Source organism: Miniopterus schreibersii (genome assembly GCF_964146895.1).
Source record: "Miniopterus schreibersii genome assembly, chromosome: 1".
Classification (NCBI taxonomy): Eukaryota; Metazoa; Chordata; class Mammalia; order Chiroptera; family Miniopteridae; genus Miniopterus; species Miniopterus schreibersii.
In genome coordinates, this window is record NC_138101.1 from 88,154,493 (window position 1) to 88,168,815 (window position 14,323).

General features: G+C 38.9%; 1 protein-coding gene across 5 annotated transcripts in view; it reads left to right on the plus strand.

Moving 5' to 3' along the window:
• The window catches only part of LOC308558353 (cyclin-Y-like protein 1), a 51,780-nt gene that overhangs the window by 24,003 nt on the left and 13,454 nt on the right, over positions 1-14,323 (plus strand). For all 5 annotated transcript variants that reach the window (XM_081139969.1, XM_081139965.1, XM_081139968.1 and 2 more), the window contains 4 exons: positions 2,711-2,746; positions 5,098-5,149; positions 5,998-6,117; positions 9,475-9,641. In XM_081139969.1, coding sequence (XP_080996095.1) covers positions 2,711-2,746; positions 5,098-5,149; positions 5,998-6,117; positions 9,475-9,641 — 375 coding nt within the window. The remainder of the gene's footprint in view (positions 1-2,710; positions 2,747-5,097; positions 5,150-5,997; positions 6,118-9,474; positions 9,642-14,323) is intronic.

Genomic DNA, 14,323 nt, shown 5'->3' on the forward strand with positions numbered 1-14,323 from the left:
ATTGGTCATATTTCCCCTGTTCTGTTTTTCCTGCACTATTTCTGTTTTAAAATTCACTTCTTCCAGGAAAAATGCACCAAACCAGGGTTAAGGAACAACTTCTCAAGGCTGATTTCTTCGTGGATAAAATTTGTTCAACTGAGGTTTTAATTTTATAGATGTTTTAAATTTAGTTATATATGTATATAGATATATAAATATACCTCCAAGACACTGTATTGATCCTATATAAGAAAATCAAAGCAGAAAAAGTGAGATTGGTGAAGTTTTGTAAACATAACCACAGTCAGGTCTATACTTAAGCAAACGTAACAGTGTCATGATGCTGCTGAAAATTATTCAGTAAGTTCTGTGAGCACCACATAGTCCACAGTTGCAGATGCACTTTAAAAACACTCTAAGATGAAACTTTGAAGCTACTTAAGAATGAAACAAAACCGAACCCTTTGGCATTGTCCATGGAGTATTATTAGCATCTCCTTGGGATATGAGCTGATTTTCCAGAACAGTTTGGGAAATGCTACCTGAAATATTAGTAGCCTCTTTCCTAATTTTATTTAGTCCTAGAAACATAATTTGTTCATAAACTTAATTTTGTTTCTATTGTATCAGCTATTTTACTAATTCTCAGTAACTTATACTTTAATTAAAAACTGGGAGTTCACAATCATAATACTGTAATTTTCTTCTCTCACTTATAACAGTAGTTGAGGTCAAATTGTGTTTCATCAAAAATTGAGCCCCATCCCTCTCTAAAGTCCTGAGCTTTGGCACCTATCACATAATCATTTAATCTTCTCATTCAGCCAGGACACTAAATCCAGGAGTAAAAAGACGACTCCACTCTGGCTGCATTCCATAGGTTCTTTTGAATTCAAGGTTCTGATGTTACAGTATATAATTCAAAAGAAGTTGTAAAGACTAACCTTGTACAGACAAGTATGTGTTATGCTTTTTTTCACCAAATTTATCTAATTTCTGGAAGTACAGTCAGTTTTCATTTGCTCTCATCTGGTTTTGAAAATGATAAGTACATTTACTATTTGTAAAATAAAGGTTTACTGAGAAAATTATTAGTAATGGTTTTGAAAAGATGTTTATTATGAGGCAGTAGTGCATTGTTCCCAATGGGGTGGGTGAGCCTTATTAGAATCACGGATGCAGCTTTTTTCAAAATGTGTGTCTCTAAACACACGCAGCCCCTGTCCCCTCCCCCAACACACTCCCTCTCACAAGCCTTTGATGAGCTGAGGAAGGATGGGAGGCATCATAATATGGAGAAAAGCATCCAGGGTGATTCTGATTTCAACCCTAATCCATGTGTTCACATTGCAATCACCTGAGAAGCTTTCAAAACAACCCAGAGTCATACCCAGTGCCCGTTAAGTCAGAGCATCTCAGGGCGGGAGCCAGACGGTTTTTAAAGCTCCTCTGAGGATCCCAATTACAGCCAAGCTTGGGCAGCACATTGCCTGGTGAGAGGGCAGGAGGGAGAGGCCTGCTGCTCACCATTGCCGGGACCTTGAGCAAGTCAGTTTTCACCTTGGTTACCTTACCTGTAAAATGGGTTGTTGAATTAAATGTCATCACAAGTTCCTTGGTTCTTTTCAGCTTATATGCTTCAAATTCTCTGATTTTAAAATCAACTTGAAGATGAAACTGAAGCCCTATAGAAGTACCCATTAGATACTAACAATGTTACAGGCCTTTTTACAAGTGCTCATATTCTATAGACCTAGTTATAAAATTCAATTTTGCTTTCCCTCAGTTATTTTGAGCTTCATTTTAGAAACTGAGAGCAAAGAAGAAAAGCATATAACTTAATCTACAGTATTCCTTTGTTTCATATTACACGGAATCTGTGAATGCCTTAGGAATACAGTACCTTACACAGTGCCTGAGGACATACATCTGCTCATTAAAATTGCACTTAAACTAATTTGGAAATAAATGTTATTAATATTACCCTGTATACTACTATGCTGCATTGTTGGCACTGCTTATTTTAGGAGAGTTAGACCTGTTGATTTTATAGGTTCTTATATATGCCCTTAAGTTTTCTAACAATTGTGTAAAAGTGATCTTAAATATTTTGGTTTGGTATAGAGAATTTTATTTACCTTTAGGGAAATGATGGAAGATGGGTGGGTAGAAAAACTACTGTATGGCTTAAATTTAAGCATGTGTACAAGCAGATCTATCTTGTACAGGATCAAAGATTCTATGAGTGAAGGGCAAATGACAGGAGAAATGTGTAATAACTTACATATTAAAATAACCAACCAGCCAGGCCGGGCGTGGCTCAGCGGTTGAGGGTCGCCCTGGGATCCAGGCGATCGGGGTTTGATTCCCGGTCGGGGCACATGCCCAGGTTGCGGGCTCGATCAATGACTCTCTCTTCATTGATGTTTCTATCTCTGTCTCTCCCTCTCCTTTCCTTTCTCTGAGATCAATAAAGATATAAAAAAAGAAAAACAACAACAACCAAAACATATCTTCTAACAGCATATTCCCTAGCATTTTGGTTTTCCTAATTTTGCTCAAAGCCAGAGAACTGCAACAAGGCAAAAAGTGCCCATGAGAAACTGTTCTGAATGAGGATTTCATGGCCACTGGGCCCTGGGAAGGTCCTTCCCCACCACAATCCCTTTGAAGACATGTCTTCAGACCTAACATGGACTCAGTTCTTCCATTTTTTTTCTCTCCACAGCCTGGTATTTGCAATATATTACCACATCAAGAAAAGGTGAGTTTTAAAACCTGTCTTGTTAGTCTAGCTAATAAACCGATAAGATACAAATATTAGTGTTAGGTGATATATATGGACATTACTGGAGTAAGCTGTAGAATGTTTTTATTACATTATTAAAGTGAATCATTTTTGTCTGAGGACTCAACCCTTAAGCTGTTGAGGATTTCAAAGAATATTTGTGTATGTGGGCTATACTGATATTTACTGTATTAGAAATTAGAAATTAAAATTGAGAATTTAGAAATGAGTCCCTTGTATGTTGAACCATGGTTTTCTTAGCACTGTGGAAATGTTGAGCTAGATAATACTTTTTTCTGGGGGCTGCCTTGTGCGTTGTAGGATGTTTGGCAGCATCCCTGCCCCTCCTCACTAGATGCCAGCAGCACACTCTTCCCGCGCCTCACGGTGACAACAGAGCATGTCTCCAGCCAGGGCGGGATGCTTCCTGGGGACAAAACACCCCTGATTGGGAACCGTAGTATGAACATAATATTTTCTAAAGGAGAGTTACTTTGCACAACAAAAACATTGAATGGAAATTGTGTCACTTATTTACATTTTTGCAAGTCTCCTTGTGTCTGGTAATAGAAGACAGCTGATTCCCATGTATACCCTGTCTTCAGTCATTTGTGATTACTTCAGTCATTGCGATAATTTGTTTTGAAGAAACAATGTGAACACCATGCTTCATGTAGCTGTATGGCTAGATAAGGGTGAATTTTTAAAGCCTCCAGATAATTGTGCATATTCTTTGATATTGTACCCAAAGCGCACAAGTGCTGGTTTCTTAAAGTAGTTTCAGTGGAATTTTAAACCATATCCATGAACTTGTAGTAAGGTCTCTATTAAATTAATATCCATTCAGATATCTTGTATGCTGAATGAATCTTTTTATTGTAAATAATTTTATGTTAATATTATACATTGGTCATTTGGAAAGCATTGGTTCACATTTCTTTACACAGTATTAGAAGTCACTGTTGTTAGTTAGCATCATATCACCACCAGTCTTCCCTGAAAGTCCCTTAAGTATTGAAAAGCTGTCAGGCTCACACAAAAAAGGTCCAAGTTTTCCCCAGTCTTGATTTTTAGCTTGATAGCTTGAATTGCGTCACTGGTAGCAAATATACAGGTTGTTTTCCTTGAAGTGAGATGCTCACTTTTCAGTTTTGAGAGAGTGACAGTTAAACTATCAAATAAAGATGTTATTCAATAAAAAAAGTCACTTGTTCAGCTCACAACTAAGTCACAAGTACTTTTCCTTAACAACCACTATTCGATATGCAGAAGTGCTTAATGCATACTTCCCCCTTACTCAGATATAAATAAGAATCAGCGTTTAATAACACCATCCTTACTGCCTTGTCAAGGATGTGCTCCAGTGACGCAGAATTTGTTTTTCAGCCAGTGGCCGTGAGGAACAGAGTGACTCCTAGCACAGGGCGGTGCCCCGGCCTTGACTCAGGCTCAGAAGCCAGTTTTACTGACTTTTCTTTTATACAGTCATTGCAATGTCAGTATAGACGCAGGCAATGCCTTAGGATTTCTATAAAAACAGTTTTGGCCTCAAGTTTCTCCTGAAACTGGTCTAGGGGAACCCCAAAGGCCTGTAAAACACATTTGGGGAACCACTGTGTGGAAAATTAAACTTAAAAACAGACTGGTTTTCCTGGCCAGTGCAGCTCAGTTGGAGCATCGCCCCAAGGGGGCAGGTTCCATTCCCAGGCAGGGCACATGCCCAGGTTGTGTTGTGGGTTCGGTTCCATCAGGCCACGTTCCTGGGTTTCAGGTTCGATCCCCAGTTCGGCGTGTGCAGGAGGCAGCCTTTCCATGTGCGTCTTTTCCCCTCACTCCCCCTTCCTCTCTAAAACCAGTAACTGGTCATTTTAAAAATAAAAAGGCAAGCTTTTAACTCAAACTCTTTAAAAAGGACAAGAAGAAACACACAATAATAATACAATATAGGAAACTAACAAGAGAAGCGAAACTGGGCAACATGAGTCTCGTATTCACATGCATGGCCCGCTCCTGCTCCGTGACGCGCTCCTGTGTGGCCCAGGGCGAGGCGGCAGATGGAGTCTGTCGGGGTGACCAGCGTCGCCTGTCAGGGAGGGTCAGCGCCTAGAGAGGCAGCTCTGGCTGCTCACTGTAGAGAAGATTTCACAGAATTGGATGTGCTGGGTAAAAAGAGGCCAGAAACTTCTTACGGAATCTAAGAAGAATTAGTGGGACTCTGTTGAACATTAAGCTTCTCCCTCCACCCCTCTCTCTACTCTCAGCAGATGTGTTACTAAGATATTCACAATTCCTGGATTTGTTTTTAAAATCACCTTCTTATTTTATAGAGATGGAAATAGATCCAAGGACATTTTTGATGAAAGGCTGCACCCGCTGACAGTAAGTATCAGTTGTATTGAGGTTGTATTTTTTCCCATATAATTATGTGTATTTCATGATGATTTGCTTAGAAATTAATCACTAGAAGAAAATTACTCTCTCCAGCTTGAAGTCAAAATTATCTTCCTTTGGTTTTTTCTTCACCTCATGTTGTATCTAATTCTCTTAACAAAAGGAATGTTGTATAGGAAATATATCAGTAAGAACTGAGCTTCAGCTTTGTATAAGTAGTGAGCTAAGGTGAGTAAACATGCCCCATCCCGAAAAATGTATGTTTTGAAAACACAGTTTTCAGTAGCATCAAACAATATGAATATTTGTAAATAAACCTAACAGATATGTGAAGATCTCTATAAAGAAAATTAAACAACTATTTAAATTTTGAATAAATTAGAATGGCAAAAGAATTTCCAGTTCCCATCTTCTGATGCCCTAGAGCAATATGTGACTGCTGCCTGCTGTTTAGCACGGCACAGCCTTAGGGCCCTGTGGGTACAGCAAACTGGAAACACATTTTCAGAGTTGGTTGCAGAAAAGTAGGACATGAGGATGAACAAGTCTTTTGAGTCTAAAGATAGTTTACATTTAGATAGAATTCTGTATGGGGAAGGTGGAAAGGAACATGTAACTTTTCTGAGGTTGTGCCTGCATTTTTCTTAAATGAGTATAGGTATTGAATCTCTATTGTTTTTTTAGGTCCCATTGTTTATATTTAAAAGACTAAAAGACATGTCACCCAATCAAAATTATTTTCAGGGGCACGTGGGCACAGGTAGGAGACAGCTCTCAGGAAAGCACTTCTTGTTTTTCTTCAGTGGATACTTACATTGCATTTTTCCTCCTTTCAGCAGGAAGCGGTTCCAGAGGAAAACTTTGATCATAATCCTGATCCTGAAACTATTTATGGATTCATTCGGCCTTTTTTCAGTGCCCTAGAGCTAACAGCTGAATTTTCAATAACAACTTTGGTAAGATAGTTCTTTCAGAACTTTATTAAGGGAAACCTATCAAAGGAAGTGAAATACACACATTTGAGCTTAATAATCATTATGATTTCAAATGCCGTTGCTTTTCTCATCCCAAAACACTTGCTATTAATGGCAGCAGGAGAGGTTTCCGGTGTCTCCCTCCACACCTCAGGAGACATGTGCACACCTACAAGGTGTGCTGATGGGGCAGGATGTTGGCAATAACAGAACCTTGTGGGCCCCCAGGCAGTGACCGGTTCAGTGTAGGTCTAAGCTGAGTCCCAGGCTGTATTCCCCAGGCAGTTCCAGTGTGTGTCCTGATTGGAAACTAGAGCCCTAAATTCTCTGTTCCGTGGATGATGGGTGTTCATCCATCCTTGCTGTCCTCTCGTGCCTGCCTGTGAAGTTGCCCAGGATTGGCGTGCAGTGGTGTCTGACAAGGCTTTGCTAGTTGCCTGCTAAGCTACAGCTGTGTGAGGACCTTTGTGTCATTCATACAGAATTCCTATGGTCAGATTTTATCATCTGGAATAGGTGGTCCTATTCTAGTGAGAAGTAATGGGATTGTACTAATTCCTGCTCCAGCAAACCTAAAGGGGAAAGTCTACTGCTTGGTCTGGAGGGAAAGATTCCTTAGGTCAGTGCCTCCTCCTTCAGTATTCAGTTCAAACCTTGGAGAGGCAGCCTGTGCTTCTGAATAGAGACCCCTCAATGGGCAACGGGTCAGATGCAGGACTTTTCATGGAGCCGCCAGGCACTTGGAGTGCTTAGCACATGCTGGAGAAAGGCAGGAGTGGGGCTCCCATGAGGGGAGCAAGTGATACAGGAGGGAGAGCATCTGGGTTGGAGGAGGCGAGTCCTTTGTAGACGAGTTAAGCTCGATGCACCTGCGAGACAGCAGAGTGGAGGTCTCCAGTAATCACTCGAATGCATGGAATTAGAGCATGGATCTGAGCTAGGGGTAGGGAATTAGGATTAGCTGTTCAAATGCAGAGAAAGCATGTGAATAAAAAGTGTACAGAAGATAGAAGAGTGGCATGAATAGGTGTTCAGTGGACATTTATGGAATGAGCAACTTCTTGGCAGCATTTAGCATTTTGACCACGCTCTCTTGAACCTCACTTATCTTGACTTCTTTTTGTTATTTTCTCCTTTGGCCACCACTCTAAGGCAGTCCTGGGGCCTTCTCCCTTTAGTGTGATAGTCCTTACAGATCTAAGTGCTGAGGATGGAGAGACCTCACTGAAGTGGGAAGATGAGGAGCTCTGGACTTACAGGCAGAGGGGACAAGTGCAAGATTCTGAGATGAGAATGTGTTTTTTGTGATTGAGGAACAGTGAGGTATGGCCATTGTGCTCTGAGTGGAATGAGGGAAAGAATGTAGGACATGAGGCCGTAGAAGGGCAAGTCCTATATTACAGGGCTTTGTAGCTTTCAGGCCATGGGAAGAAGTTCCATTTTTATTTGTTTGATGGGAATCCTTTGGCAGATATTGAGCAGGGGAGAGAAGTGCTCTTAGTTAGAGGCCGCCCTGGCTACTTTTGGGGAGAAGAGACTGTAGCTGGGAGTCTGAGTGGAGACCAAGAAGTCAGGAGGAAATAATAGTGACACAGGTGAGAAGTGACAAATAGGATATAGCAGTCTGATTTCCAGTGACAGGTGGAGATGACAAGAATTGCTAACCGATTGTACCAGATTAACTCAATTGGAGAGTTTTGGCCAAGCACTTAGACAGGTGGCAGTGCCCTATATGATGTTAGGGAGTACTTGGGGAATGGGGATGAAGAGCGCTGGTTTGTATGCCAAAGGCACCAATGGCCTTAGCAATAGTAGCTTCAGTAGAGTGTCAGTGCCAGGGGCAGACTAAAGTAGGTTGAGGAGAGAATGGGAGATGAGAAGCTGCATCAGGGCATTTGCTGTGAGCAACGTGAGGAATTTTCTCAGGGTTTCAGGAGGCAGGAGTGGAACAAGATAAGCACATTCACTTTTGGGCAATCTCTGGTGGACGGAGGATTCTTCAGAGACAGGTAATTGTGGGAGGTGTTCTTCAGAAGTGGGATGAGATTGGCTTCACTGATAGAAGAGTTTCAGTGAGAAGAGAAATCTCAATTCCACTGTCACAGGATGACATGTGGTATAAATTAATGAATAGTGGCACATAGGACATCTGCCAGTGAAGGTGATGGGAAGTTGAGAGATTGCCAACATTGTGTAAGTGCCTCTGATTACTCCCATAAAGTAGAAAGTTGAACCTTGTAAGGTTTATTCTTAGAATACTCGACAGCGCTGAGTTTTGGGAGACTGGTGAAAACTTTCACTAAAAACACATAGTGTTCAATAACCATTTGTGTTTTAAAATACAGTTGAGTTTGAAAACCTTTGGTAAATCTGAGCTGTCAATCTGATAACCTCAGACAGTAAACATACTCTTTAATGTGGGGACTTTCTTCTTTTTGTCAAATGGCACACATGCTCTTCTGAAAAGCATCCTTTGAGGTAACAAGTCACCACTTGCCTCTATAGCCTTTATTTAGCTGTTAACTTCACCCAATTCTTTGCAGAATAGACATCCAATATGTGAAAGAAATCCTGAAACCTCACCAGCTACCTGGCAGGTTTAAAGGAGGACCAGGGAGAGACACTGGCAGCTCTGTTACCACCTGAAAACAATAGAATTGACTAAGCTTCTGGTTGTGTGAGACAGAGATGAATTTCATGAAATGATAATGGAGGTGTGAAGCTTGGGGGATATAAAAAGACTATTCTTTGTATGCATGCGTGTTTTTTTCCAAGACACTAAGTCCAGGAATACTTGACAGCTTTGCCCTGCCTCACGCGTACCTGTCTGTCCTGCTGCAGCCACTGGGAGGCTGTCTTGACCAGGTTTTATCTTCTGCTTGTGCCACAAAAGGAGTAGTTACTGTGTAAAGAAGATACAAATGTGCTCAGTGTTACCAGGGATTTACATACTCAAGTGCTCTGTAAAATCGCCCCATAACTACCAGCCAGGCATGAAGCAGTGCACATGGCAGGCACTCAAGCATCTGCGCCGGGCCTGGGTGTGCTGCCCTTTACAAGTGGGATGGTAATAACATTCCTTCAGGAAGCCCTTTGCCAAGGTGTCCATTCATTCCTGTGACCAAAAAGTGGGCTGGGAATTCACATGGGCCAAGTAGGCAACAAAAGTATTTGGTTTGCAACTGTGACTTGGCCTCTGGCTTTGGCTGGCCCAGCAGCCTCTGTAGAACCTAAGAGTAAAAGGCGAGTCAAAAACAGATGAAATCTGTGGTTCCTAACAGTTCTTATCGCAGCACTTAAACTGAACTAGAGTCAAGGACCAGTGCTCTACTTTTGCAGATTTACTTAGAACGACTTACAGTTTATGCTGAGCTCGACATTTGCCCCACGAACTGGAGGAGAATTGTTTTGGGAGCCATCCTTCTTGCTGCCAAGTATGTGGATGACCTGGCTGTATGGAATATGGACTTTTGCCGAATCCACCCGGGCATCACACTCAAGGACATGTGAGTATGCAAGGTTTTGGTGAACTTTCTAACCATTTTCCAATACCTCATTTGCCCCCATAAAGTTTACATATTAAGAAGTATTCTTAAAGGTTCCATTGTGCAGAGAACTGAATGAGGCATACAAGTACATTCATTTTTCTATCCACATTTGCTATAACAATTCATATTCTTCACTAATCAGTAGGACTTCATCTGTTATTGTTGTAATAATCTCTGTGATAATTTGAAATGTATTTCTCTGATGGCTATTGGCAATCATTTTACAAGCTCACATCCTAAAACAACAGTGCTATTAATATCTTCATGGCTTTCTGAAAGCCGTCTGCCAGTTCCAGTCCTTTTTTCCCCCTATTTTTTATTTTTACTTATTATATCTTCCAATATTACTTTACATTCAATATTATTTTGTACTAGTCTCAGATGTACAGCATAATGGTTAGAAAATCATATGCTTTGCAAAGTGAAATCATGTGGTATTTGTATTTCTCTGACTGACTTATTCCACTTAGCATAATCCCCTCTAGGTCCATCCATGCTCTCACATATGGTAAGATTTCACTCTATGGGAAGATTTCTTTTCATGGCTGAGGAATATGCCATTGCTTTTTCATCCACTCATCTATCGATGGGCACTTGAGTTGCTTCCATAGCTTGAGTATTGTAAATAATACTGCAGTGAACACAGAGGGCATAGATTGTTTTGAATTCGTGTTTTGGGTTTCTTCAGATACATTCCCAGAAGTGGAATCACTGAGTCATAAGGCAGTGCCCTTTGTAATTTCCTGAAGAAACTCCATAATGTTTTCCACAATGACGGCACCAATCTGCCTTCCCACCAAAAGTGCACAGGTGTTCCCTTTTCCCAAATCCTCCTCAACACTTGCTGTTTGTTGGTTTATTGGTGATGGACATTCTGACAGCTGTGAGGGGATATCTCATTGTGGCTTTAATTTGCGTCTCTCTAATGATTAGTGATGTTGAGCATCTTTTCATATGTCTGTTGTCCATCAGTGTGTCCTCTTTAGAGGAGCGTCTGTTCAGGTCCTCTGTCTGTTTTTAATGGTATTGTTTGTACTTTTGGTGTTGAGTTATATATGTTTTTTATAAATTGTGAATAATAACCCCCTTACCAGATATATTGTTGTCAAATATGTTTTCCCATCAGTGGGTTGTCTTTTAATTTTGTCCATGTTTTCCTTTGCTGTGTTAAAACTTTGTAGTTTGATGTAGTCCCATCTGTTTATTTTTTTTTCTTTCACTTGTTCAGGTGATCTATCAGCAAAAAAATATTACTAAGAGAAATGTTCCAGGTGTTACTCCTTGATTTCTTCTAGGAGTTTTATGGTTTCGAATCTTATATTTAAGTTAATCCATTTTGAGTTTATTCTTATGTATGGTGTAAGAAGGTGGTCTACTTTCATTTTTTGGAAGTATCTGTCGAATTTACCCAACACCATTCATTGAGTAGACTGTCTTTACTCCATTGACTGATCTCTCCTCCTTTGTCAAATATTAATTGACCATATAGGTGTGGATTTCTCTCTGGGCTTTCCATTCTGTTCCATCCATCTATAGGTTTGTTTTTATGCCATTACCATGGTGTTTTGATTACTATAGGCTTGTAGTATGGTTTGAAATCAGGTTGCATGATACCTCCAACCTTGTTAGGATTTCTCTCAATTGCTGTGACTATTCAGGGTCTTTTGTGGTTCCATATAAAAATTTGGCTTATTTGTTCTACTTCTGTAAAATACACCATTGGTATCTTGATAGGAATTTTGTTGAATCTATAGATTGCTTTGGGTAGTATGGACATTTTAAAGATGTTAATTCTTCCTATCCATGAGCATGGTATATGCTTCCATTTATTTATATCTTCTTCAGCTTCTTTCTTCAGTGTCTTGTAATTATCCAAGTACAATTCTTTTACCTCCTTGGTTACATTTATTCTTAGGTATTTTTTGATTCAATTATATGTGGGATTATTTTGTAGTTTGCCTTTCTGATAGTTCATTATTGGCATATAAAAGTTCAACTGATTTCTGGATATTTATCTTACATCTTGCTACTTTACTGAATTCGTTTGTCGGTTCTAGTAGTGTTTTTTTTGGTGGAATCTTTAGGGTTCTCTATACACAGTAACATGTCATCAGCAAATAATGAGAGTTTTACTTCCTCCTTTCCAGTCTGGTTACTTTTGACTTTTTCTTACTGTCTGATGGCTGTGGCTAGGACTTCCAGTACTATGTTGAATACGAGTGGTGAAGGTGGACATCCCTGTCTTGTTCCTGATCTTAAGGGAAACTATTGCAATTTTTCTACATTGAGTATGATGTTAGCTGTGTGCTTGTCATATGTGGCCTTTATCATGTTGTGATATGTTCCATCTGATCTTACTTTGCCTTTGAAAGTTTTTATCAGAAATGGGTTCTGGATTTTGTCAAATTTTTTTCTGCATGTCTTGATATGACCATATAGTTTTATCTTTGATTTTGTTTATGTTTTGGTTTGTCATGTAAATTGTTTTGCGGATATTGTACCTACCTTGTATCCCAGGAATAAAGTTCACTTAATCATGATTTATGATCTTTTTAATGTATTGCTGAACTCAGCTTGCTAGTATTTTGTTGAAGATTTCTGTATCTTTGTTCATCAGGGATAGTATAGTACAATTTTCTTTCTTTTTAGTGTATTTATCTGGTTTCAAAATTAGGATGATGTTGGCCTCATAAAATAAGCTTGGAGGTCTTCCATTCTCTTGAATTTTTTGGAATAGTTTGAGAAGGATTAGTGTCAGTTCTTGTTTGAATATTTGGTAAAATTTACCTGTGACATCATGTTCAGGACTTTTGTTTGTTGGAAGTTTTGTGTGTTTTTTAATTATTACAGCTTTGATTTCATTAGCTGTAATCAGTCCATTCAGATTTTCTATTTATTTTGTGTAGTTTCAGAAGATTGTGTATTTCTCGGAATTTATCTATCTCTTCCAGATTATCTAATTTGTTGAAATATTTTTGTTCATAATATTTTCTTATAATCCTTTGTATTGTTTTCATGTCAGTTGTTCCTACTCTTTCATTTCTGCTTTTATTTATTTCAGTCCTCTTTCTCTTGATGAATCTGGTTAAAGGTTTATCAGTCTTGTTTATTTTTTCAAAGAACCAGATCTTGGTTTATTGATCTTTTGTATTATTTTTTTAATTTTTATTTGTTTATTTCCACTATTGTCTTATTATTTTCTTCCTTATACTTGATTTGGGCATTCTTTGTTGTTCATTTTCTCATTCCTTTAGGCATAATGTTAGATAATTTATTAGAACTTTTTCTTCATTCTTGAGGAACACTGGTATATGAACTTCCATGTTAGGACTGCTTTTAGTGTATTTAATCGGTTTTGGGTTATTGTGTTTCCATTTTCATTTGTCTCGATGTACGTTTCTATTTCTTTTTTGATCTAATTGTTAACCCATTGATAGTTTAGTTAAATGCTACTTAATTTTTTTAAATCTTCACCTGAGGATATGTTTTCATTGATTTTTAGAGAGAGAGAGAGAAACATTGATCACTGCCTTCCATATGTGCCAACACCAGGGATCGAACCTACAACCTAGGTATGTGTCCTGATAGGGGATCAAACCTCACCCTTTTTGTGTATGGGACTATGCTCCAAACAAATGAATAACCCAGCCAGCACAGTTGGATGTTATTCAGCCTCCATATGTTTGTGTGTTTCAGTTTATTTTGTGATTAACTTTTAGTATTTATACACTAAGATGCTTGATATGATTTCAGTTTCCATAAATTTATTGAAACTTGTTTTGTGTTCTAACATGTGGTTTATTGTGGAAAATATTCTCTGTGCACTTGAAGTGTATTCTGCTTCTTTGAGGATAAATGCTCTGAAAATATCAATTCAATCCATATGGTTTAGTGTGTCATTTAAGATGGGTGTTTCCTTGTTGATTTTCTTTCTGGAAGATCTATCCATTTATGTTTATTGGGGTGTTAAAATCTCCTCATGTGACTGGATTACTGTGGATTCTCCCTTTATGTCCATCAAGATCTGCTTTATGTATTTAGGAGCTCCTATGTGTGTGAATAAATGGTTACAAGGGTTATATCCTCTCGTTGGATTGATCCCTTTATCACTATTTAGTGTCCCTTTTATCTCATATTATAGCTTTTGTTTTATAGTCTGTTTTGTCAGATACAAGTATTGCAACCCCAGCTTTTTTTCCTGTGTGCATGAACTATCTTTTACCATCCGTTTACTGTCAGTCTCCATGTTTCTTTCATTCCTAGCTGGGTCTCATGTAGACACCATATATATAAGTCTTGCATTGTTATTCAGTCAGCTACCCTTTGTCTTTTGATTTGAGCATTCAAGTCATTTACACTTAAAGTAATTATTGATAGATATGTATTTAATACTATTTCATTCCTTATAACTATGTTTCTGTTTTTCCTTTCATATTCTTAAAGAAAATACTCTACTTTTCTTGTAATTCTGTTTTGGTATTAATGAACTCCTTTCATTTCTTCTTTTCTTGGAAGCTCTTTATTTCTTTTTCAATTTTAAATGATAGCCTTAGAGGGTAGAGTAGTCTTGGCTGTAGATCCTCCCTTTTCATCTCTTTGAATATGTCCTGCCTGTGCCTCTGGCCTGAAATGTTTCTGTT